General features: G+C 61.2%; 2 protein-coding genes across 4 annotated transcripts in view; one reads left to right on the forward strand and one right to left on the reverse strand.

Annotated features, from left to right (window-relative positions):
* Positions 1 to 1146: 1146 nt before the first annotated feature.
* Positions 1147 to 13985, forward strand: GRIN2C (glutamate ionotropic receptor NMDA type subunit 2C). 2 transcript variants are annotated; one of them, XM_032617790.1, is made up of 12 exons: positions 1147 to 1792; positions 4066 to 4664; positions 4972 to 5086; positions 6370 to 6581; positions 6741 to 6903; positions 7247 to 7400; positions 8953 to 9078; positions 9396 to 9625; positions 10012 to 10172; positions 10673 to 10860; positions 11813 to 12045; positions 12502 to 13985. In XM_032617790.1, exons 1-12 carry the CDS (start codon positions 1394 to 1396, stop codon positions 13588 to 13590), a joined length of 3669 nt encoding a protein of 1222 aa, XP_032473681.1. In that variant the 5' UTR covers positions 1147 to 1393; the 3' UTR covers positions 13591 to 13985. The 2 variants fall into 2 exon arrangements, 1 of the variants encoding a protein (XP_032473681.1); XR_004347688.1 differs by having other exon boundaries at positions 1279 to 1792; positions 11813 to 12185; positions 12502 to 12588.
* A 3667-nt stretch (positions 13986 to 17652) lies between these two features.
* The window catches only part of TMEM104 (transmembrane protein 104), a 57921-nt gene continuing 52210 nt past the window's right edge, over positions 17653 to 23363 (reverse strand). For both annotated transcript variants that reach the window (XM_032616839.1, XM_032616838.1), the window contains exon 10: positions 17653 to 20411. In XM_032616839.1, coding sequence (XP_032472730.1) covers positions 19651 to 20411 — 761 coding nt within the window. In that variant the 3' untranslated portion in view covers positions 17653 to 19650. The remainder of the gene's footprint in view (positions 20412 to 23363) is intronic.

Raw genomic sequence — 23363 nt, forward strand, 5'->3', positions numbered from 1 at the left:
AAGCTGTGGCCGATGGCCAGCTGGGAGGGAGAGCTGTATCCGTGGGCACCACTCACCGGTGTGGCTGTTTGTCCAAAAGCAATGATGTTTGTTTCGCAGGGATACATGTCAGGCCCTTGGGGTAGGTTAAAAAATCCCTCACACTAACGATGGCCTAGGATGGCAGGTCATGTGTGAGATACCCCGAGCCCTGAACAAATCAGTGGTGACACACTCCTGCTCTGGAAGAGCTGCTACTAATTGAGGCCACAGAGGGTAGAGTAGGGATATCCAGTGCCCAGGAGGAGGGGGCTTTGTGCCAAGTAGGATTATGAAGAGCAGGGCCCTTGGGGATGTTAGATTCAGTTTAGGATGGAGAAAGTGTGTGTGTGTGTGTGTGTGTGTGTGTGTGTGTGTTACAAGAGCTGCCTTCCTTTACCTGGCTGTGGGGCTGTCACCTATAGGATAAGGATACTGATAACAGTGGGTAGCCCTCCCACTGCTGTGAAGTAGGTCCTGTGATTACTGCAGGCAAGAAATCATGGCTCAGAGAGACTAAGCAACTTCCCCAAGATCACACAGTTAGTAAGTGGCAGAACTGGGACTTGAACTCAGGTCTCTCTGACTCATATCCATGCACTTGGTACCAGGTTAGCATTTTTTTAAAAAAATAAATTTATTTATTTATTTTTGGCTGAGTTGGGTCTTCGTTGCTGCGCCCGGGCTTTCTCTAGTTGTGGCGAGCGGGGGCTACTCTTTGTTGCAGTGCGCGGGCTTCTCATTGCGGTGACTTCTCTTGTTGCGGAGCACAGGCTCTAGGCGCATGGGCTTCAGTAGTTGTGGCACGTGGGCTCAGAAGTTGTGGCTCACAGGCTCTAGAGCGCAGGCTCAGTAGTTGTGGTGCACGGGCTTAGTTGCTCCGCGGCATGTGGGATCTTCCCTGACCAGGGCTTGAACCTGTGTCCCCTGCATTGGCAGGCATACTCCCAAGCACTGCGCCGCCAGGGAAGTCCCACCAGATTAGCATTTGCTGTGAACCTTCCTGGGGCAGAACCCAGATGGATGAGTTTCCAAAGGTCTGGCCTTTCTAGCCAAGCCTGATGTTCAACAGTAGAATGGAAGTAGTGAGCACCTATTCTGGTCACGTTCTTCCCGGGTCCTGCCCTCTGGGCTGCGCTTGGACGCTCAGCTAACTTCTCTGTCTCTTTCTCTTTGTCTGTCTGTGTCTGTCTGTCTCCCCCTCTCTCTGCCTCTCTTTGTGGAGGGAGGTTTCTCCCTCTTCTCTTTCATCCTCTGGGTGTGTGTCCCTCTGACTCTGGCCTTTGCCTCCTCTCTGTCATTCATCTTTTCTCTCCGTGCCTCTGTCCCCCTCCCTGTGCCTATCGTGGTCTCTCCGCAGGACCCTCCAGTGGACATGGGTGGGGCCCTGGGGCCGGTCCTGCTACTCACCTCACTCCTCGGTGCCTGGGCAGGGCTGGGCCTGGGGCAGGGCGAGCAGGCTGTGACGGTGGCCGTGGTGTTTGGCAGCTCAGGGCCACTGGAGGCCCAGGCCCGTATCCGCCTCACCCCCCAGAGCTTCCTGGACCTGCCCCTGGAGATCCAGCCACTCACCGTGGGTGTCAACAACACCAACCCCAGCAGTCTTCTCACCCAGATCTGCGGGCTCCTGGGCACTGCCCGAGTCCACGGCATCGTCTTTGAGGACAACGTGGACACTGAGGCCGTGGCCCAGATCCTCGACTTCATCTCCTTCCAGACCCACGTGCCTATCCTCAGCATCAGTGGGGGCTCTGCTGTGGTCCTCACCCCCAAGGTGCCCATTCAAAGTCATGTCCCTACATCCCATGAGCCTGGAGCCAGGCTGGGGCTGGGGGAGAGGGGCTGAGTCTGGGCCAGGGAGACACTTAGGTCCTGGGAAACTGGGATTGGGTGGGCCCAGCAAGGGGGTGAGGGCGGAGGGAGGCATGGGTGAGGGAGGAGAAGGCTGTGGGAATGATGCTTTATGTTCTAGAAGATAAACTTTCTGAGCTGCTTTCACACTTGTGTCTGGATGAGGGATGGGCAGGTACCGAACCCGCCTCTGGTGCTGGGGCAGCCCTCGCCCACCCTCTCCCTGTTTTTCTGGCCTTCCGTGGTCAGGCTCCAGACCCAGAGGTGCAGGGCCAGGCTGGGTGTGGGATCTGATGTAGCTGGCCTGCAGCGGAGAACATCCAAGGGCAGGTCATGCCCTTGCTGTCCTGTGGGGAGAAAGCGCTAAACACACATTCACCAGCAATCACAGCTGGGATCCTAGTCCTGAAGGAAAAACACAGGATGCCCCGAGGGAGTCCAGTGGGACCTCTTCTGGGTCTGGGATTGGTCAGAGAAGGTCTCCTAAGAAATGACACCTAAGCCGAGACCTGGAGGATGAGGGGGGTTGACAAGGTGTGTGTGGGGGGTGGACTGGGGGAGAGTGTTCCAGGCGGAGGGAGCAGGTGGTGTGAACACCCAGAGGTGAGAAGCAGCACAGAGTTTCTGAGGAACAGAGAGGAGCCTGGAGAGGGAGGCGAGGTCCCAACCACACGGGAGGACACTTGGGTTTTACTCTAAGTAAGTGAGGAGCTGAAGAAGGTGTTGAGGGGAGACTGATCTGATTTGCCTTTCTTTTATGATTATATTTTTATTATGGGGAATTTGTTTTGTTTTGTTTTGTTTTTTGCTGTACACGGGCCTCTCACTGTCGTGGCCTCTCCCGCTGCGTAGCGCAGGCTCCAGACGCGCAGGCTCAGCAGCCATGGCTCACGGGCCCAGCCGCTCCGCGGCGTGTGGGATCTTCCCGGACCGGGGCACGAACCCGCATCCCCTGCATCGGCAGGCGGACTCTCAACCACTGCGCCACCAGGGAAGCCCTATGGGGAATTTTGAGCATACATAAAAGTAGAAGAGTATAATGACCCCATGTATCCCCTATCCACCCCAGGCCAACCGTGCCTCAGCCTTACCGCCACCCACTTCTCCTCTTCTGTTTTATTTTGAAGCAAGGCCCAGACGCAATATTTATTCCATCCATAAATACTTCAATACACATCTCTAGATGATAGGACTTTACAAAATAATAAAACCACCATATATCATCACATCTAAAAAATAATAAAAATTCCTTAACATCATAAAGAATCCAGGCAGTGTTCAAATCTTCCGCGTTGTCTCATAAATGTTTATTTTTATGTCTGTTGCCTTGAATCAGGAGCCAGATTAGGTTCCCACCCAGCGATTGGTTGGGATGACTTCGGAGTCTTCCCTCTCAAGGCTCCTCCTCCATCTCTCTTTTTTCCTTGCAAATTTGTTTGTTGAAGGAACTGGGTTACTTGTCCTGTAGCGTTTTCTCGGAGTTGCTTTTTTAAAAGATTGGGACAGTCGCAGTGTGGTGAAATCTTGGAGGGGCTGCAGTGGCAGCAGGGAACCCACAGCTAGGAGAGGCTTGCGCTAGCCCAGGCTCGATCTTGCAGTGTCCTGGGCGTTTGTGGTGGCAGAGGCAGTAGAGGGGAAGAACATTCTCATCCCCAGGGCTGCATAGAGGATGGTGCTTTCCCAGTTACCCGTGGGCCTGACATTAGCTCTCAGCACGGTGGTTCTCCACCCACACAGTGCTTTAGAAAAATACAGACACCCAGTGTACCATGTCTAAGATTCCCATTCAGTTGGTCTGGACTAGCGGGCTCAAGAGTCACCTAAAGAGCCTGTTGAAATACAGATTCCCGGGCGCCATCCTCAGGGATTCTGATCCAGCAGGTGAGCACTGCGCCCGAGAATCTGCATTTCCTACAAGCTCCCAGCTGACGCTGCTGTTGGTTTGCGGTCCAGCCTTGGTCAGGCACGAATATTTAAAAAATCTCTCCAGGGCATTCTAATGGGCGGCAGGGGCTGGGAACCACGTGCGGGGCGGGCGGGCGCGCGGGAAGGAGGTTATCGCGAGACTAGGGCTCCCGGGACACCCAGCACCTTCCGACGCAAGGGTGTGTGGGGGTTGACGGAGGGAGTGGAAGTTGGGGCGGGGCGGGACTCGGCTCGCCCCACCCCCCGCTCAGGCCCCGCCCCTCCCCCTAGGAGCCGGGCTCCGCCTTCCTGCAGCTGGGCGTGTCCCTGGAGCAGCAGCTGCAGGTGCTGTTCAAGGTGCTGGAGGAGTACGACTGGAGCGCGTTCGCCGTGATCACCAGCCTGCACCCGGGCCACACGCTCTTCCTCGAGAGCGTGCGCGCCGTCGCCGACGCCAACTACGTGGGCTGGCGGCTGCTGGACGTGCTGACGCTGGAGCTGGGCCCCGGCGGGACGCGCGCCCACACCCAGCGCCTGCTGCGCCAGCTCGACGCCCCGGTGCTGGTGGCCTACTGCTCGCGCGAGGAGGCCGAGGTGCTCTTCGCCGAGGCGGCCCAGGCCGGCCTGGTGGGGCCCGGGCACGTGTGGCTGGTGCCCAACCTGGCGCTGGGCAGCACCGACGCGCCCCCCGCCGCCTTCCCCGTGGGCCTCATCAGCGTCGTCACCGAGAGCTGGCGCCTCAGCCTGCGCCAGAAAGTACGCGACGGCGTGGCCATCCTGGCCCTCGGCGCCCACGGCTACCGGCGCCAGCACGGCACCCTGCCCGCCCCGGCTGGGGAGTGCCGCGGCCACCCTGGGCCTGTCAGCCCTGCCCGGAAGGCCTTCTACAGGTGGGCACCTGCCCAGGGCATACATAGGATGGCCACGAGTGGCCGTGAGTTTGGGCTCACTGGTCACACCTCCCACTAGGTGTGTGCCTGCGGCCAAGTGACCTCACCTCTCTGGGCCATTGTTTCTTCACCTGAGAAAAGAGCAGGGTGTGAGGGTGTGGTGAGGATCTCGAGGGTCAACACAGGGAAACAGAACAATAATTACACAAATGCTACCTGTTGGTGGCGGTGATGAGGCAGAAGGTGGGGGAGGGCACATCTGGTCCTGGTCAGGGCTAAGAGGACCCTGGCTTCTCCCCCCTCGCAGGCACCTACTGAATGTCACCTGGGAGGGCCGGGACTTCTCCTTCAGCCCTGGTGGGTACCTGGTCCAGCCCACCATGGTGGTGATCGCCCTCAACCGGCACCGCCTCTGGGAGATGGTGAGAAGGGGGTGAGCCCAGGGGCCCTCGGTATCCTCTCATTGTATCCCCCCGCTCTTGTCCCACAGCTGAGCAGAGAGTCCTTTCTGTCCCTCATCCAGCCCCTCATCCTTCAGGTCTCAGCTGAAACATTTCCACTGAGAAGCCTTCCAGGTCTCCCGGGGGTCTGAGGCAGCCCTGCTCCGGGCTCCCACAACACCCTTCACTATAGAACTTATCAAGCACTCTTATTACACACTCCTGTGTTGGCTAGACGGACACGTAAACAAATAGAATTTGGGGCGGTCAGTGCTTAAGAAACAATGTTTGCAAAGCACTGTGGGAATAGAGAGGAGGGGCAGAAATTAGTTCTGCCTTCAAAGGAGGAAACTGCAGAAGGCTTCACAGAAGTTGGGACATTTGGGCTGGGCTATGGATGGTTGAGTAGGAGCCCAACGGGAAGGGATAGTAGCCTGGTATAGACTGAGGGGAAGGAGGGTTTAGAGTTTTGTTTCGGTTTGGTTTTGGTTTTTGCCATGCCACGCAGCTTGTGGGATCTTAGTTCCCTGACCAGGGATTGAACCAGGGCCCATGGCAGTGAAAGTGCCGAGTCTTAACCACTGGACTGCCAGGGAATTCCCCTGGAGCATTTTTTTTTTTTTTTGCGATACCCGGACCTCTCACTGCTGTGGCCTCTCCCGTTGCGGAGCACAGGCTCCAGACACGCAGGCTCAGCGGCCATGGCTCATGGGCCCAGCCGCTCCGCGGCATGTGGGATCTTCCCGGACCGGGGCATGAACCCGTGTCCCCTGCATCGGCAGGCGGAATCTTAACCACTGCGCCACCAGGGAAGCCCCCCCTGGAGCATTTTTAAGAGATGCGTTTGGAGGTGTGGGGACTGGGGAAGAAGGGTAGGGTGATGGAGATAAATTGAACCCGTGAAGGGTCTTGAGTGCTGGGCTAAGGACTTTATGTAAAGCTTGGGGGAATGAGTGCGGTGTGACAGGCTCAGGTCTGGGCTTTAGGAAGAGGCCGTGAGCCAGCAGCAGTGTGGAGGCTGGACTGGAAAGTGGGGGACCAGAAGCCGGGGAGGCTGCAGGGAGCCCTCTCCTTGGCCAGCCCCTTGCCCCGGCTCTCCTGTTCTCCAGATGCTCCTGCCCCAGGCCCTGCTTCATCCTGCCCTGAGTGTCCTTAGGTGTGGTGGGAGGATTCTTGGTCCTGGCAGGCCTTGCCCAGAGGCCCCACCTATAGCATGGGCTTAGTGGGGCTGAAGGTCCCGGGCTGAGGCCGGTCATCCTTTGCAGGTGGGGCGCTGGGACCATGGTGTCCTCCACATGAAGTACCCGGTGTGGCCTCGCTACAGTGCCTCCCTGCAGCCCGTGGTGGACAGCCGGCACCTGACGGTGGCCACGCTGGAAGAGCGACCCTTTGTCATCGTGGAGAGCCCCGACCCCGGCACAGGCAGCTGCGTGCCCAACACTGTGCCCTGCCGCCGGCATGGCAACCACACCTTCAGGTCCGCGAGAACACCCGGGAGGCCCGGTGTGAGCCGTGTGCCGCCGTGCGATGGCGGGCGTTGTATGTGCCTTATGCTTGGGTATAGGGGTGGGCGTCCACCAGCCAGGCTGGGAGGAGCTGCTGGCTCTGACCCCTGCTGGTCTCTTGGTGGCAGCAGTGGTGACACGGCCCCCTACACCAAGCTTTGCTGTAAGGGCTTCTGCATCGACATCCTCAAGAAGCTGGCCAAGGTGGTCAAGTTCTCCTACGACCTGTACCTGGTGACCAATGGCAAGCATGGCAAGAGGGTGCGCGGCGTGTGGAACGGCATGATCGGGGAGGTAGGCCTGCCCCCCGGCCACCTGAGCCCGCCCACCTGCCCGCCTGCTGCCCTGGGCCCCATCCATCCGTCAGCCACCCCCGGATGTTCCTTAGGTGTTTCCTCCTGTTCTGGGGATCAGTCAGGGTGGGACCCAGGCCCAACTCCTAAGGGTCTCTGAACTGGCAGGGGCACTGTGCTGGCACCAATGATGACCCCTGGGGTCAGTACTGAAAGTGGAGCTCTGAGGACCCAAGTGGGAACAACTGACTCAGCTGGTGGGTGCTGGATGTGGGGCTGGGAGAGGAGTGGGGGAGTCCTCCAGCCTGCGGGAGCCCCTCTTCTGATCCGGGCCTGACCCCCAGGTGTACTACAAGCGGGCAGACATGGCCATTGGCTCCCTCACCATCAATGAGGAGCGCTCCGAGATCGTGGACTTCTCTGTGCCCTTCGTGGAGACGGGCATCAGCGTGATGGTGGCTCGCAGCAACGGCACCGTCTCCCCCTCGGCCTTCCTGGGTGCGGCTCGGGGTGGGCAGGGATAGTGCAGAGGGGCCCATGAGGTGGACGTGTGGAGCATGGGTGGAGATGGGGAGCTTGGGGTGCACCCTCGGAGGGCAGCACTGCAGCCTTGGGTCCTTGGAGGTTAGCCAGAGGCCTGAGCTATAATAGGTGGGTAGAACGGAGAGGGAAGAGGTGACGTCCAGGTTCAGTCCTGAGCCTGGGTGCTCGGTAAGGGCGGGGGATGGGGAGAGCGGGGTAAAACGTGGCGCCATTGTGAAGGACAGGAAAACCAGCGAGGCAGGCTGCCTTCCGGAGGTGCCTTGTGGGCTGCGACATTGCTTTTTGTTTCATTTTTTGGCCTCATGGCTTGCGGGATCTTAGTTCCCTGAGCAGGGATTGAACCCGCACCCTCAGCGGTGAAAGCGCAGAGTCCTAACCACTGGACCGCCAGGGAACTCCTGGGCTGGGCCGTTGGGACAAAGGGAGAAGATTCACGGGGGGTTGGAAGAGCCAACCCAGAGCACGGGAAGCCGGGCTAGTTTCTGACTTGATTAGAAATTCAGCATTTCTTGGGCAGCTCCCTTGTGCCGGGTCCCGTGCCAGGTGCTGGGATCCGGCCATAGTCCTGGCCTTCCCAGAGCGCCCAGTCAGAAGTTCAAGTGGGACTTGCAGTGTGGAATGGTTCAAAGAGCCCTGAGGACAGGTGAGCCTCTCGACCAGGAGCAGAAGAGGGAATGCCAGGTCTGCCTCTTCCTGCTGTGTGACCTTGGGCAAGTCACTGAACCTCTCTGAGCAGGGTTCCTCAGCCACAGGGAAGGCAACAAACTCCACTTCGTAGGATGGGCGTTGTATCAAAGGAGCAAATGATTTGGGCAGTAACGACTTCTCACTCAGGGAGACTGAAGTGATTTTGTCAGAAACCTCAGGTCGGTCTCCCCAGCCCCTCAGGCCTCGGTTTCTGTGTCAGTAGGATGAGGGGTAAGGCTTGGCTTCAGAGCTCTGATTCCAAGCAGCTCACCCATGCTGGGCCCGGGGTATGTGTGTGGGGGTGGAGTTCTAGACCCAGGAGCCTGGGCAGCGGTGCTGGCGGCGAGGAAGGAGAGGAGGAAAGCAGAGGGAATTCCCTGAGATTGCTCCCGTGGCTTTGAGGGGCCACCCTCAGGGGCTGAGGGGTGGAAGAGGTTGCAGGCAGGGGCGGGGGGATGGGAGGGGAAAGGGAAAGGGCATGGGGTGCTGGCTCTCTTTTGTGAAAGGAAGTGGGGGGAAGAGGGAGAATGAGAGCCAGGGGAGATGTGGAATCAAAGGGAGGTTTCCTGGGGTGGGTGATGGATGATGGGACCCTGGCCCAGGGCAGATGGAGGAGAGAGACCAAGAATGCTGGGGAGCCTGACCTCCCTGGGGGATGGTGTCTCTCCTGGGGCTCCACTGCTCTGAGAGTCAGAGACCCCGGAGCTCAGTCCACGGGGCTGATATGACCACATGGACCCACCTGTCCGCACCCAGAACGCCTGAGCTGTGGGGGGAGACACAGCGCCGCCTCCTCTGAACCTCCTGCCTCTGTCCCCAGAGCCCTACAGCCCTGCCGTGTGGGTAATGATGTTCGTCATGTGCCTCACCGTGGTGGCCATAACCGTCTTCATGTTCGAGTACTTCAGCCCCGTCAGCTACAACCAGAACCTCACCAGCGGCAAGAGTCAGCTCCCACCTGGGCCTGGGAGCAGGGGCAGGGCTGGCACTTCCAGGAGGGGTGGGTTCAGGGCCAGAGGGGCCCTTCAGAGAATGCCCCGTGGGGGAGGTCCCTGGCCTTCCGACAATATGCAGGGGGCCAATCAGATACATGAGAGAGAGAGAGAAGCAAGGTGAGTTGACGTGCCCTGGGGTGGGGACAGCCAGGGATGGGGTCTCCACCCAGGACAGAGCAGAGACGGGAGCCGTGGAGTTGGGTGGGCTGAACCTGACCCCCTCTGTGCCGGGCAAGAGGAGCACCAGTGTCCCCCCTTTCACCCCCAGAGTCTGGGGGCCCGTCCTTCACCATCGGCAAGTCTGTGTGGCTTCTCTGGGCACTGGTCTTCAACAACTCGGTGCCCATCGAGAACCCCCGGGGCACCACCAGCAAGATCATGGTCCTGGTCTGGGCTTTCTTCGCTGTCATCTTCCTCGCCAGCTACACCGCCAACCTGGCCGCCTTCATGATTCAGGAGCAGTACATCGACACTGTGTCTGGCCTCAGTGACAAGAAGGTTCTGGAGCCCCAGAGGGTGCTGCTGGAGGGTGGGGGGGATGCCGCAGCCAGGGGCAGGCCTTGGGTGGGACACAGGACAGTTGGAATCAGTGGAATTTGAACTGGAGGCGGGAGCAGGCAGAAGCAGGGGAGCCTGGGGAGGAGGGGGCTGGGGACGGGGACAGGGAGAGACGGCTCAGGTCCACTGACTAAGTGGCCTTGAGTAAGTCTCTCCCTGTCCCGGCCTCAGTTTCCCCATTTGTAAAACGCAGGCGTGGGCTGGACAGTCTCTAAGACCATGCTGCGCTCGCTATTCAAGTCCAGACTAGGGGGATGGGGTCGGGGCCGGGGTCGGCTGGAGGGTCGGAGGAGGGGTTATGAATGGCGGCTGCCCTCTGCGCGCAGTTCCAGCGGCCTCAGGATCAGTACCCGCCCTTCCGCTTTGGCACCGTGCCCAACGGCAGCACGGAGCGGAACATCCGTAGCAACTACCGCGAAATGCACACCCACATGGTCAAGTTCAACCAGCGCTCAGTGGAGGACGCGCTTAGCAGCCTCAAGATGGGGTGGGTCCGCAGTCCTGCACCCACCCCCTGACTGTCTCTACCCACGTGTCTCCCCGAGAGACCCAAGGTGGGACGGTGAGACTGGGTTGCCATGTAGGAGCCCCGGGGAAGGGGTGAGGAGGTCTTGGGGCAGAGTGAAGCTTGAGGACACCCACCAGAGCCCAGAGACGCAGCTGTGGTATTGACCAAGGTTCAGCCGTGCCCTCAGGTGTTGGTTGTCACCTTTTTAGGATCTTTAGGGGCCTGGAGGGCAGAGAGGGTGTGTCCTCTGGGAGCAGAGTGTCCCCTGGCCTCTCTGAGGAGGAGGGTAGGTGGGGTTCTGAAGCTGTGGGAGGGGGCTTCTCTGCACCAGGACCCCAGAGAACTAGAGAAGGCTCTGCCCATCCATCCCTCCTTGGTGGTGGTCAGTGGGCCCACGTGGCCCAGACCCCTGTCAGGCCCCAGGTTTGGTGCCCTGAACCCCACTTGATCCCTGGCCTGAGGGCTCAGCCTGTCCCCAGGAAGCTGGATGCCTTCATCTATGATGCTGCTGTCCTCAACTACATGGCGGGCAAGGACGAGGGCTGCAAGCTGGTCACCATTGGCTCTGGCAAGGTCTTTGCCACCACTGGCTATGGCATCGCCATGCAGAAGGACTCCCACTGGAAGCGGGCCATAGACCTGGCGCTCCTGCAGTTCCTGGGGGACGGTGGGTGCAGCCGCTGATGGGGGCTGGGGTGGGTCCCAGGTAGGCCACAGAGCCCGTGGTCGGGACAGCTGCCCGATGGCTGGTCAACATCTCCACCACTGTCCTGTGAGTGCCCAGGGCCCGCGGGCACGGAGAGAGGTCTCTGGGGGTGAGAGATGGGTGCAGTGGCTGGGTGGCGGGTATTAGGAGCAGCTGGATGGAGACGTGGGGAGGGATTGGTTTGCCGGAAGGGAGCAGGAAATAGCTGGGGAGCCCTTGCAGGATGGGAAGACAGGAAGGAGCTCAGGCCACACGGTGGAGGTTGGGGGCATCTGAACTCCTTTACTTTCCCCCAAGACCCCTCCCCTCCATTGCCATCTTGAGATGACCTGGGGTAGTGCCAACAGCCTGCCTAATCCCAGAGCCAGAACCCAGGTTTGCCTTGGTACCCTGGGGGCTCACATGTGTGAGCGGTCCGGCTGGGCTGCCCCAACACCCAGAGAGAGCTTTGAATTTAGAGTCCCAACCCTATTAGATAAATAACTGTCTGGTTTTCCATCAGTGCCATAGAATAATGCGAGTGATAACCATGAAGGTGCCTGCAGCCTCCTTGGGGGCCTAGGCCTTTTGTCTCAGTGTGCCCAGCTCCATGCCTGGCGTGTAGGTGATCAAGAAGTGTTTGATGAATAAATGAATGATAAAATTTATGCAGTCGACAAGCCTTTGCTGGGCATGTGGAGTGTGGGCTTGTGGGAGGTGGGCATGTCAGAGGCTGGCATCCCCCCCCAGCTCCCACTCTGCTCTCCTTCCTTCCTGCTCATTGACACCCCCTCCCCCATCCTCCCCTGCCGGGCTGGATCCCCGTGTGGTCCTACGGGGGGGTGGTACCCTGGCCCCAGACCCCTCCTCACTCCAGGCTTGGGTGAGCACCGGAAGGGTCCTTCCTGAGCCAGGTGTGCCTCGCCCCCACCAGGGGAGACCCAGAAGCTGGAGACGGTGTGGCTCTCGGGGATCTGCCAGAACGAGAAGAACGAGGTGATGAGCAGCAAGCTGGACATCGATAACATGGCCGGCGTCTTCTACATGCTGCTCGTGGCCATGGGGCTGGCCCTGCTGGTCTTCGCCTGGGAGCATCTGGTCTACCGGAAGCTGCGCCACTCGGTGCCCAACGCGTCCCGGCTGGACTTCCTGCTGGCCTTCAGCAGGGTGGGTGCCCACTCCACCCTAGACAGGCCCCAGCTTCAGGGGCAGCAACCCAGCTAAGTCAGAGCTGGCCATGGCCCCATTTACAGATGTAAAAACTGAGGTCTGGAGAGGTGGCATGGCCTGCCAGCATCACACAGCAGGTGAGAAGCAGAGCCCTTTTCCAGCAGGCAGGGCAGGACTTTGGAGCCGGGCTGATCGGGGTTCGGCCGTTTACAAGCTGTGTGACTTTAGGAGAAGGAGTTACCCTCTTGGTGCCTCGGAGAGCTCCACTGTAAGCGCTCCCAGCGGCACACAGTAGGAGCTTAACAAATGTTAGTTACTTCCTGGGACTTAGAGACACCTGGGCTGATGCTTCCCACCTGGGCGTGGGGCGTGGGGCGTGGGGCGTGGGGCGTGGGGCGGTCCCGGAAGGGAGGGCGCCGCTCACGCCGTGTCGGTCCCCTGCCTCCCGCCCAGGGCATCTACAGCTGCTTTAGCGGGGTGCAGAGCCTGGCCAGCCCCGCGCGGCCGCCCAGCCCGGACCTCACCGCCGGCTCGGCCCAGGTCAGCGTGCTCAAGATGCTGCAGGCGGCGCGCGACATCGTGACCACGGCGGGCGTGAGCAGCTCCCTGGACCGCGCCACGCGCACCATCGAGAGCTGGGGCGGCGGCCGCCGTGCGCCCCCGCCGCCCGCCTGCCCCAGTCCGCGGCCGCCCACCCCCGAGCCGAGCCCCACGGGCTGCGGGCCGCCGGGCGGGGGCCGCACCGCGCTGGGGCGTAGGGCCCCGCAGCCCCCGGGCCGACCCCCGACGCCCAGGTCCTCCCTACCCGACGTCTCCCAGGTGCCTGGCCGGCCGGCCTGGGAGGCGCGGTGGCCGTCGCTGGCCGGGCGCGGCGGGCGGCACCTCTCGGCCTCCGAGCGGCGCGCGCTCCCGGAGCGCCCTCAGTCGCCCGAGCGCTGTCACTACAGCTCCTTCCCTCGGGCCGACCGGTCAGGGTGCCCCTTCCTTCCGCTCTTCCCGGAGACCCCCGAGCCCGAGGACCTGCCGCTGCTTGGGCCGGAGCAGCTGGCCCGGCGGGAGGCTCTCCTGCGCGCGGCCTGGGCCCGAGGTTCGCGCCCGCGCCACGCTTCCCTGCCCAGCTCGGTGACCGAGGCCTTCGCCCGGCCCAGCTCGGAGACCTCCCGGTGTGCCCGCCCGGCCTGCGGGCGCTGGACGCAGGCGCAGTCGATGCGGCTGCCGTCCTACCGGGAGGCCTGCCAGGAGGGGCTGTGGGCAGGGGCCCCCCCCTGGCCGCACGGACAGCACGCCTGCCTCCACGCCCATGCCCACCTGCCGCTTTGCTGGGGGGCTGTCTGCCCTCACCTCCCACCCTGTGTCAGCCACGGCCCCTGGCTTCCTGGGGCTTGGGGGCCTCCGGGGCACAGGGGCAGGACCCTGGGGCTGAGCACAGAATACAGGGACATTGGGGGGCTGGAAGAGGTCAGTAGGGTGGCCTGTGGGATGCACGGCTTCCCCCGACCGTGCACATGGAGGCGGATCTCCAGCTTGGAATCGGAAGTGTGACGTGTCAGCTGTTCTGCTCAGCTGGACTCTCCGCCTGGCACTGCAGCGTTGGGGGGTAGGTGGGCTCTGGCTTTTCTGGCTTCTGCCATGAAATCCTGGCCATGGGAACCCAGTGACAGATGATGTCTTCCACGGTCAGCTCAGCGACCTCAGCAGCCTCAGGTCCTGGTGTGGGCTGGGCTTTTGCTATCTTCTTACGCAGATCCCTTCCCACCTGGCCTGGAGTCACAGGGAGCAGTGGGGTCTCCCTGCCCTGCTGTGAGCCAGTCCCTGGTCATGGCTTCTGGGGGCTTGGTGTGGGAGCATGGAGGCTGGAGCTCAGTGTTGGGGCAGGGTGGTCCTGCTCCTGGCTCCAGCTGGCTGGAGTTTCTTCTCCTCAGAGTGCTGGGACATTAAACAAACCTTGTACAACCCACTGGTCCTGGCTGCCTAATTCTGCATCCCTGGAGGGGGCACACCAGAGCTGGTAGGCAACGGGAGCATCATGGGAGTATCCCCGATGGGGTGTCTGCCTAGAGCAGGTGGGCAGCTCCCTTTGTGGAGTATCTGGGAGGTAAGGCTGAGAGAGGGCTCCAGGCAGCAGAAGCCACTTGGTATTCAGTGCCAGCTCCCGCCCGCCCTGGTGCCAAATGAGACAAATGTGCTCAGCACGGGGGCTCTGGTGGTGATGGATGGAGCTCATCCGTCAATCTCCTTGAAAAGAAGGGCTCATGCTAGGGGCTCTGGGGGTTCTGCCCCGCCAGGGGCCCCCATGGGAGCCTGACAATGTTATGGTGGAAACAGCAGAGGGAGGTCTGTTGTGGGGAACCTGCTGGGCTCTCCTGGGCCCTGGCCAGCTGTGTTCGCCCCGCGGTGGCTGTGCAGGGCTCGGACTGCCTGCTGGCTCTGGAAGCCTGGCATGGGTGGCTTCCGGGGTCAGGCACGGCTCAGCCTTGGGAGGGAAAGACCTCCAGGTCAGAGAATCTGTCCCACATCTCAGTTCTCTGTCCTCCCTCTGTGGCTCTCAGCCCCACCTCCTTCCTCTGTCACATGTCACTGGCTGTGAACCATCTAAAAAGATGGCTCTTGCTTACCATTTTCAATGCTTTCACCTCTGTGGTTACATTTAGCCCCACAATGACTAAAGCAAGCCAGCCCTCCTTCCATCCATTCCGCAAACACGGTGAGCATAATTGATACCGTTAGAGCCTTTTCTAACTGTGAGCCTGTGAAGCCCAAGGCCTTGTTGTCCCTGGCAATTTGGGTGAAGCAGGGCAGAAACTTAACTCCATGTAGTAGGGAGGGGGCTGGGGAGGGCAGTGCTGGATGCCAGTACCACATGTGGCCACAGCCCAGTGCCCTTACCCACATGGCTCCTTGCTGGCTCCCAGCAGGCTAGGTCCCCTCTCCAGTCTCCAAATATTCTAGTGCTGGGGCTGGAGCCATGAAAACTGGAAGTTTTTTTGTTTGGTTTTAGGGGTGAGAGCCGCTGAAATGGTAGAGTGGCGGAAATTACCAGTACCCTTCCGTTTCTGGGTGGAGGGCCTGACAACTGCAAGAATGTGTGCCCCCCCAGCCCATTATAGTCAATTTCACATTCTCTGCCCCATGGATTTTCACGGATCCAGGTCCAGGATCGGTGGGGGCGGGGGGCTCAAAAACAGGTTGTGAGTGTGAGTCTAAGGGGGGTGCTAGAGGCCAGTGCCGCGGAAGGGAGCTTGACCTTGGTTGCAGCCACTGGAGGTGAGAGGGTTAACCGCTAGCCACCAGCCCCTGGACCTGAGCTCCCTGGGTCAGGGTCTGAGCGCAGCGCTGGGTGGAAGACTGCAGCAGGTGACGCCTGGAGGAGTTGCGAGGGCCAGGCTGCTCTCTGCTCACTCTCCAAGATCATTAATAACCAAGAACTGGAAAGATAATATTAAGAACCACATGTGGAGCTGAGCCTGCTGCTGACTGGCTCTGAGGAGGGGCCAATCCTGCTCCTGGGGCCGGGCTCCTGGCCGCCTTGCTCCTTCTCTAAGAATGTATTCTGAGGAGACGCGAGTCCCATGGGGAGTGGGGGCAGGAAGGATGCCTCCTGCCCCTCTGCGGGAGGACCGAGGAAGGGTCCTGCATTATCAAGGGGAGGACAGAAAGCCTGGCGGGGGAGGAGGGAGCTGGTGGCTGTGTGGGAGACTGAAGCCACAGAGGTTCAGTCATCACACACGAGGCTGTGACAGTGTAGCACAGCCAGCTGAACCCAGACACCAGGCACCCAAATGCTGGTTTTTTTGTTTGTGGGACACAGGGAGAGGCCTTTGGTCACATCTCAGCAGTAGAAATTCCTACTATCTTTCCCCGTTCCCTCCTGCTGCTGCCATCGCTGTGTTTCTTCCTCTGTCTTTACTGAGTTCATGGTCCACACCACCTCTTTCCTGGGGCCCGTGTGTGGGGAGGGGGCACGATGCCCTCACTTACGATACTTGAGCTTCAGTCTTGGCTCCAAAACTCCCCAGCCTGGCCTGAGTCTGGCTCTGTGACGGGGGAAGGCTGTCCTTCAGTTTCCTGGGGGTGTTGGGGAACCAGAGACCACCCCCTCCCCAAAGCCCTAAAGAATTCAAGTCCATTTCCCGCTTCTGAATTGTGGCAGGCAGTTGCTAAGAAGAAGCCACTTTGCTCATCAGAAGGCTATGAAACCGGTTAGGTGCCTGAGGACCCACACCAGGGGTCTTCAACGAGTCTAGAGGTATGTGGTACACGTGCAGTATGGCTGGCAAGGGACAAGGGAGCTGGGCATCAGTACCTAAGAGCTTTATTGAACACTTCTGTGTCAGGTACTCAGGACTTTAGCCCCATACAGGTCAGTGATGCAGGTACTATCCTCCCCATGTTACAAAGGACAGGAGGAGAGAGCACAGGCTTTGCTGCCTGCAAGTGGCAAGTCTGACTTCTCGGTCTACGCTCTTAACCCACGAGTTATGCCACCAAGGTCCACGTGGAAAGTGCCCAGCACTGTGCCCGCATACACCAGGCACTAGTAGATGTCACTTTCCCCGTTCTCCAATCGACACCATGAGCCCCAGGCCCTGGGGAGAAGGGATTGTGAAGCTCCCTCCTGCAGCTCTGGATCCTGGTTGCGCAAGAGCCGGGTGTCAGCCCTGATCAGGGATCCGGTCCCTAGACAGGCATGGCCTCAGCCTTCGCCGGCTCAGTGTCACACACACACCAGGCTCTTCCCCTGGGCTGGTTCCCCATGAGGTAGGGGCAGCCCCTGCCCTCCCCCGACTCTGACTTTAGCCTCTTCCCATTGCTGAGGCCGCTCCTGGCCCCCATCTGGCGGGAACAGGTGTGTGTCTGAGGGCCTGGCGAGGTGCCCGCTGCCCACCTCCCACCACTCGGCAGTGCCTCCCGGCCTGTCACCCGCCATCTGTCCCATCCATAAGCCCGCAGTCATCTCTCTGGCCTCAGGTGAGGGAACAGCCAGGAGCCGCTGGTGCGATGGCACGAGGCTCCAGTGCCTCGGCAGGGAACGAGACAGAGAAGGCTGCCTCCCACCTTGACCTGCCCTGCCCTCGGGGCCAGTCTGGGTCAGTGCGGGTGAATGGCGTCGGGTGGAGCCTGCTGAGTTTATGTTCTCCTCCACAGCGACACTTGTACCTGGGCCAGGTTGGGCTGGCATCCTCTTCTGGCTTCCCCACCACAGACCACAGGGCCCATCGGTAGAACAGAAACCATGACCCAACTGGCCCACCTCCGCAAGCTGATGTAAAAACTCACAGGCGAATGTGCTGCATGGGCAAGGTGAGCAAGCCTCACCTGGGAACGTCTAGCTGTCAGGGTCCCCGCGCCCCCTCCCCCAGGCCATCAGCAGTAGAGAGGAAGCTGACCCCATCTGACCTCTAGCACGACAGACAGCAGGCAAACACCAAGGAGCAAAGGAACCCAGTGACGCGGTCACCTCCGGCCAATTCCTTCCAGGACTGTGGTTGCCCAGCTCGGAGGTGGAGGGGAATGCAGCCATCCGGCTCCACTGCTGTGGCTCCAGACTGCCCCATAAATCAAACTGGCTTTACCATGCTAGTAAATTTGCGTCCAGAATTTGGATTGGAACCTGAGGCGGTGGGATGATTTAATTTGCTTTGTCCTTAAGCAAGAGGGAATGTAATTGGAGAAGGGTAAGTACAGATGTTTTAATTTTCAGCAAACAGCCCGGCAGCTTCCGGCGGGGTCCGTGCCACGGGGGGCGGGGCCTCGTGGAGGCCCCCGGCCCCGCCCACCCCGCAAGGCCTCCTGGGAAGCAGCCACGATGGCAAATGGGGCAGAGGCGTCCTTCTTTCACGAGGATGGAAAAATAACAATACGCCGGATGAGCTGTGAGAACTGAAGATGTGCGGCAAAAGAGAGACAGCAGGTCGTAGCCGATTATGACACGGGACTCTCACAGGCCGGGGCTGCCAGGGGGCCATAGGGGAGGGCTGGGGCTGCCTGCGGACTCCCCGTGTTCTTGCAAATCCCATGTCCCCCTGCCCTGAGACCACCGTGGGCCCCAGGAGACCTGGCGTCCTCGCTCTGTCCAAAGTTCGATGACGGTGAGATGCAGGGGGGGAGGCTGCAAGGGGTTCCCTGGAGAGAGGAGCAAGGCACTGAAATCAGCGGAGGGAGGGGGAAGGGCCGAGACCCCACCCCAGAGGCTGCTCCTGGCCCAGCTGCTGTGGGCTCCAGGACAAGTGGGCTTAGGCCCAGGGCCGGGGCCACACGAGGGGGGGTCAGGAGGAGCCCCCAGGCCCTGACGCAGGAGAAGGCACGTTGAAAATGCAGAGTTCTTTAGGGTCCCATGTGTCTCCGAGGAAGGCTGGCCCAGCAGGTGCATGCATGATTGTTGGGGGGGAGGGGAGCACGTGGAGCTGGTGACGTGCCCAGGAACCTGGCTCTCCTTCCATGGGAATGGTGGCCGGGGCCCCGTCTCACCCCACAGCGCCCAAGGGACATGGAGAGCGTGGATGCTGAGCCCGCACAGCTCGGCTCCAAAGGGAGCCACCGTTAGTGTTGGAGCAGGGGCAGGGCCGGGCACTCCCACAGCTGCGCTTTATTCAGACTGAAATGTAGATAGTTAGGGTTTTGCTAGAGTCTGTGTATGGGTTCTAAGGGTTTTTTTCTGTAAGGTAAGAGCTTCTGCTCCATGTGCTGGGGGGGGGGCAGGCCCGACCTCTCTCACAGGGTGGGAACCACGGGCTCCATGCCCGGGGTGCTCCCAGGCCACTGTGGTGACAGCTGGGGGTAGCTCCCCTCTGGTGGCCCTTGTACGCTGCTCCCCCCCGCAGGAAGCCTGAGGCGCCCTTTCAGGGGTCGAGAGCTCTGGGCTTTAAACCCTGTGCGTGGGCTGCTGTGCCCGTGCGGAAAGGCTGCTCCCACCCGCTGCTCCGGAGTCATCATGGGCTCCGAAGCCCAGGACAGGAGCTGGCGCCCACAGCAGGACCCTCCCAGCTCTGGTCTGGGGACCCTGGTGCCAAGTAGCACTTATGGTCCTTGTTGTCAGCTGGCCAGGCACTCCCCTAGGAGAGGCACTCGGCACCTCCAGGCCTGGTGGGAAGGTGAGCCCTGCCAGGCCCAGTGGAGAGGAGGGGTAGGGCCTGGGGTTGCCCTAATGGAGATTTCCCAGACAAGGATGCGGGAGGGATTGGGAGAGTGGGGTAAGGGGTGGGGGGGACACGTGTCTGGCATAGTGGCAGTGCCAGCACTGCGTCTCCACCCTTCTGGGGGAAGAGCCCGCCCTGGTGGTGGAGTGTGTGAAAGCAGAGGGCTCGATCCCAATAACCAGTCCTAGAATCTAGGGGCAGCCGTGTGCCCGGTTGTGGGACTCGGCTGGCTGGGGGCAGCCCCAGCACGAGGACCTGGAGGAGGGTGATCCCGGCAAGTGAGGCGAGGTGCAGACTGTGCGGAATCCTGGGTGGGGGAGCCCCCCAGCTGGAGGCGTGGAGGGTACCCTCCAAGAGCCCGGGCCTTGCCTGCCCCACGGACACCTGGGAGGCAACTAGCCCTTGGCTCTGCCAGCAGGGAGGGCGGGGGGGCCCCACCCCTCTAGTCACCAGACTTGTCCTGCCATCAGAGCTTAGTCTCGCTGAGGACGATGTTGGCGGTGACAAAGAAGAAGCAGGAGAAAGCCCAGAGCAGCACAAAGCCCACCCAGAAGGTGCGGCGGAAAGGGGACCCGTGCTTGTTGACGGTCCCGTAGCCAAAGGCCAGCTGGGTGTCCTTGCGGCAGAGGTACACCAGGAAGGCGGGGATGACGTACTGGATGCCCGTGCCCGCGTAGGCCCCCGTGATGCCCACCAGGGACTCCAGGTCGTGTGTGCAGAAGGCCACCAGCACAGGGGGCAGCAGGGTGATGGTGGGGAACACCACGTGGTCCACCACCCAGGGGTATGTGCCTCCCTCTCGGTGGAAAAGCGTCTTCCAGTTGTTGCGCAGGGTCACGGCGATGATGGGGAAGTTGGTGCTGATGGTGAAGACGGGGAAGAGGCCCAGGAAGAAGCGCACGGCGGCCAGGCTCACGACGTCGCAGCGCGCAAAGTTGAGGGTGTACATGTCCAGGAGGCTGTCACCGCGGAAGCAGAAGATGGCGGTGAAGGAGAGGAGGCCGTAGAAAGCCAGGATCAGCACGTAGTCCAGGAAGACCAGGCGTGTGAGGTGGCGCTTGGAGGAGATGGGGGTGATGAGGGACGGCAGGGAGTGCTGGCTCATGAAGGAGTAGATGCACACGCCGAACAGGTTCTGGACGCCGGAGAAGTCGGCCAGCGGCGGGCGCCCCTCCCCACGCCCATGCCCGATGCGCACCAGGGCCAGCACGATCATGATGGCGAAAGCTGGAAACAGGAGGGGAGTGAGTCAGGGAAGGAGGGGCAGCCCTACCTGGGACAGCCTCTGGTCTCGGGGCACCTGCCGAGGGACCCGAGCCCCATGAGAGAGAACCTGCGGGTTCCGCTAGAGTCTGTGGATGGGTTCTAAGGGTTAAATTCCTGTGGCCGTGAGGGTCACACTCTGGGGCAGGTCAGCAGTGGCCGCTGCTGTCGGGGACATGCCGTGCACGCCCCACGCCAGCAGGTGAGGGAAGGTGTCTGGGGGTGAGGGCCGGGCATGACGGGGGCTGCGCGGGGAGATCGGCAGCGGAGCCCCCCGCTGTCTTCTCAGAGGAGCGCAGGCTCCTGGCCAGGCGCTTCCCGGCTCCCTGACCGGCCCCAGGGGTCTGGGGGTTGGGGGGCTTCCTGCCAGCTTCCTGACTCTCCTTTGGTTTCAAGAATGTGTGTCTGAGGAGCAGGGGCGGAGGCACGGAGCACTTGGGAGGAGGTGTCCTCCTGGGCCAGGGCATCTGCCAGGGACAGCTAAGGGGCGGCAGTGAAGAGTGCGGGCAGCCCCGAGCGGAGGCAGGCACCCAGGGGCCAACACCGGGAAGGAAGGTACCTGGGCTCACTCGAGGGAAGAAACGGCACCAAAGCTCAAGGATCGTGGGAGCTGAGGCCAAGGCTGGAGGCCAAGGCCATGTGGCTCTGTTCTCCTGGGCCTGGTGGCACAGGTAGGAGGCACAGAAGTACAGGGAGTAACTCTGACCTGGCTTTGCTGCAGAAGCGGTAGGGGACCCACGATCTATCTGTTCAGAGCAAACAGAGCTCCAGGCCGGCTGCACCTCTTACAGCGGCCCTCCTGTGGGTCTCATACCCAGAGCCGGGCTTCCCAGCCGCTGCTCCCAGCAGACAGACATACTTCCAGATCCAGCAGCCTCTCTCTGAGTCTCTGGCTTCTTGCATCTGTTATCCAGATCTCCCAGAACTGCCACCCTTAGCCACTCGGCACACGCAGGGACCACCGGTGTCCCTGTCTCCAGTGTTGGCGTCCAGAAACCGCTGCTGTCTCTGTTCAGACCGGACCTGACAGCCCCTCCAGCCCGGGCCCCCATCGCTCAGGTAAAGCCCACGATGACACCTGACATTTCTCGGGGAGTGACGCAGGCGAACGTGAAGGAACAGTGGCTGAAGAGACTGCCTGCCAGCCCATGGGAAGCTCAGGGCTCCTCCCGGGTGGGAGGCTGGGGGTCTCCCCACTGTCCCCTCGGGCCACGTCATACCCTCCCCGCTCCCTGGAAGGAAGAGGCCTTTCTTCCAGGATTCACGGGAAGCCAGACCAATGTTTTCCCACAATGACACTTGGAAGTGGGCTCAACAGAAATGTCATCTGTCACTTTTCGTCAGAGCTGCTGACAGACAGGATCGGGGGAGGGGAGCCAGGGAACAGGCCTGTGGAAACTGCCGATAAAGACGATGATTTGTTTCTGATGCTCTCGTCCCACTCTGGCCCTGCCGCTCCTGATTCCGAGGGCCCCACGACGGAAGGGCGTCACAAATCCCGCCAGCTGTGGTCAGTCAAGGGGCAAGCGGTGACCCAGTCCCTCCCAGAGGAGCTGCCTCGGGCTGAACCCTCTCGGGCCCGGGACAGGACACCCCGTGAGGGCCTCCTTGTTTCCTCGGGGACGCTCAGGACCCCGGCAGTCTGGCTCGTCACGTTTCTCAGGGTGGGTGCAGGAGGGGTGTGCGGGCCAGAGAACCGCACCCAGGAAGTGCACTGGGGCAGGGTGTGAGGGCAGCACCCAGGGGAGATGGTGGACGGGGTGGCGGCGGAGTCCCCCCTGTGCCAGGCAGTCTGTCCTGGGCCGGAAAGGGTTACGAAGCAGAGCTGAGCAGGTGGGCCGGCTGCCGATTAGCTGTTCACGAGGCTGCAGCTGACGCCTCTGCCAGCAGAGGGGGGCCACCAGGGTCGGGGCAAAGGGGGCAGCTGCTGTAAGACAAGAGCTCGGTCCTGTCGTGCCGCTAGTGGAGTGTCCCCCGGTGACCCGGCGCTACTCCTGGCCCAGGCCGAGGCCAGCGCGGACTGGCGAAGAGGCAAGTGGGGAAATCCTGTCTGTTGCTTGGCCGCGGGGCCCTGGGTCTGGTGGGCGTGGAGGAGGCAGGGAGAAGTTGGCTGTTGGGACACGAGCTCATCGCTGCTGCCTGCAGCTGGGATGCTGGCTGAGCCGATGCTTCTCTGCTCATCTCCTCAGCCCTACATCTCCAAGAGGCTGTAAGAAACGCAGGCAGAAACTGGCTCGCTGACTTCAAGGCGAGCTGTCTGGCCAGCCCTGACGGGCAGCTCTGACCTTGAGGGAGGGGTCCTGGCACCAGGGCCGCCCAGCCCTACCCTCTGGACGACAGTCCTCTGCTCCCGGCCCTGCCCTCCACGCATTGCCGGGGAAGCAGAGTTCAACAGCCATCTCCTAAGATTGATCGTCCCGTCCCTGGGAGATAGCTGCTCCAAAAACTCATTAGGTCTGATAATAAATCAAGATGAAATGAGGATGACAGGTTGTGAGCGACAGACGCAGCCAGGAAGTTCGGCGGAGAGCAGGGCTCTCAGTGCACACAGGATGCCCAGGGCTCGGGCGTGGCCACTGGCAGCTCGCGCCACCTGGTCGCGGCCGTGTGGGAGGCAGGGGTGGCCGCTTGGGAGAGGGGGACAGGGCGCGAGCGGTCCTGACGTCTGGGTGAGCAGGCCTCACAGTTCCCCGAGGGCAGGGCGGGCTGGGCTTCTCTCTGAGCCTCACGGGGGCCCACGTGACGGACAGGGTAGCAGTCCGCATCCCCCTGCATCCACCCGCATCCTGCACAGGAGTCATGCTCCAAGGGGTGAGGAGGTGCAGCGAGCTGCTGGGGACGATGCTGTGGGGGGGGGGGGGAGGGCCTGACACATGTCACACGAGGAGTGGCTGACGGCCTCGGAAGATGCAGCTG

This window comes from Phocoena sinus, chromosome 20, assembly GCF_008692025.1.
Source record: "Phocoena sinus isolate mPhoSin1 chromosome 20, mPhoSin1.pri, whole genome shotgun sequence".
Classification (NCBI taxonomy): domain Eukaryota; kingdom Metazoa; phylum Chordata; class Mammalia; order Artiodactyla; family Phocoenidae; genus Phocoena; species Phocoena sinus.

Excerpts from the sequence above, each read along its gene's own strand:
- GRIN2C (XM_032617790.1), top strand. The coding sequence starts at position 1,394 with ATGGGTGGGGCCCTGGGGCCGGTCCTGCTACTCACCTCACTCCTCGGT. Across the intron at positions 4,665-4,971 it reads GCCCGGAAGGCCTTCTACAG|GCACCTACTGAATGTCACCT; the intron begins GTGGGCACCTGC and ends CCCCCCTCGCAG. Across the intron at positions 10,173-10,672 it reads CTTAGCAGCCTCAAGATGGG|GAAGCTGGATGCCTTCATCT; the intron begins GTGGGTCCGCAG and ends GCCTGTCCCCAG.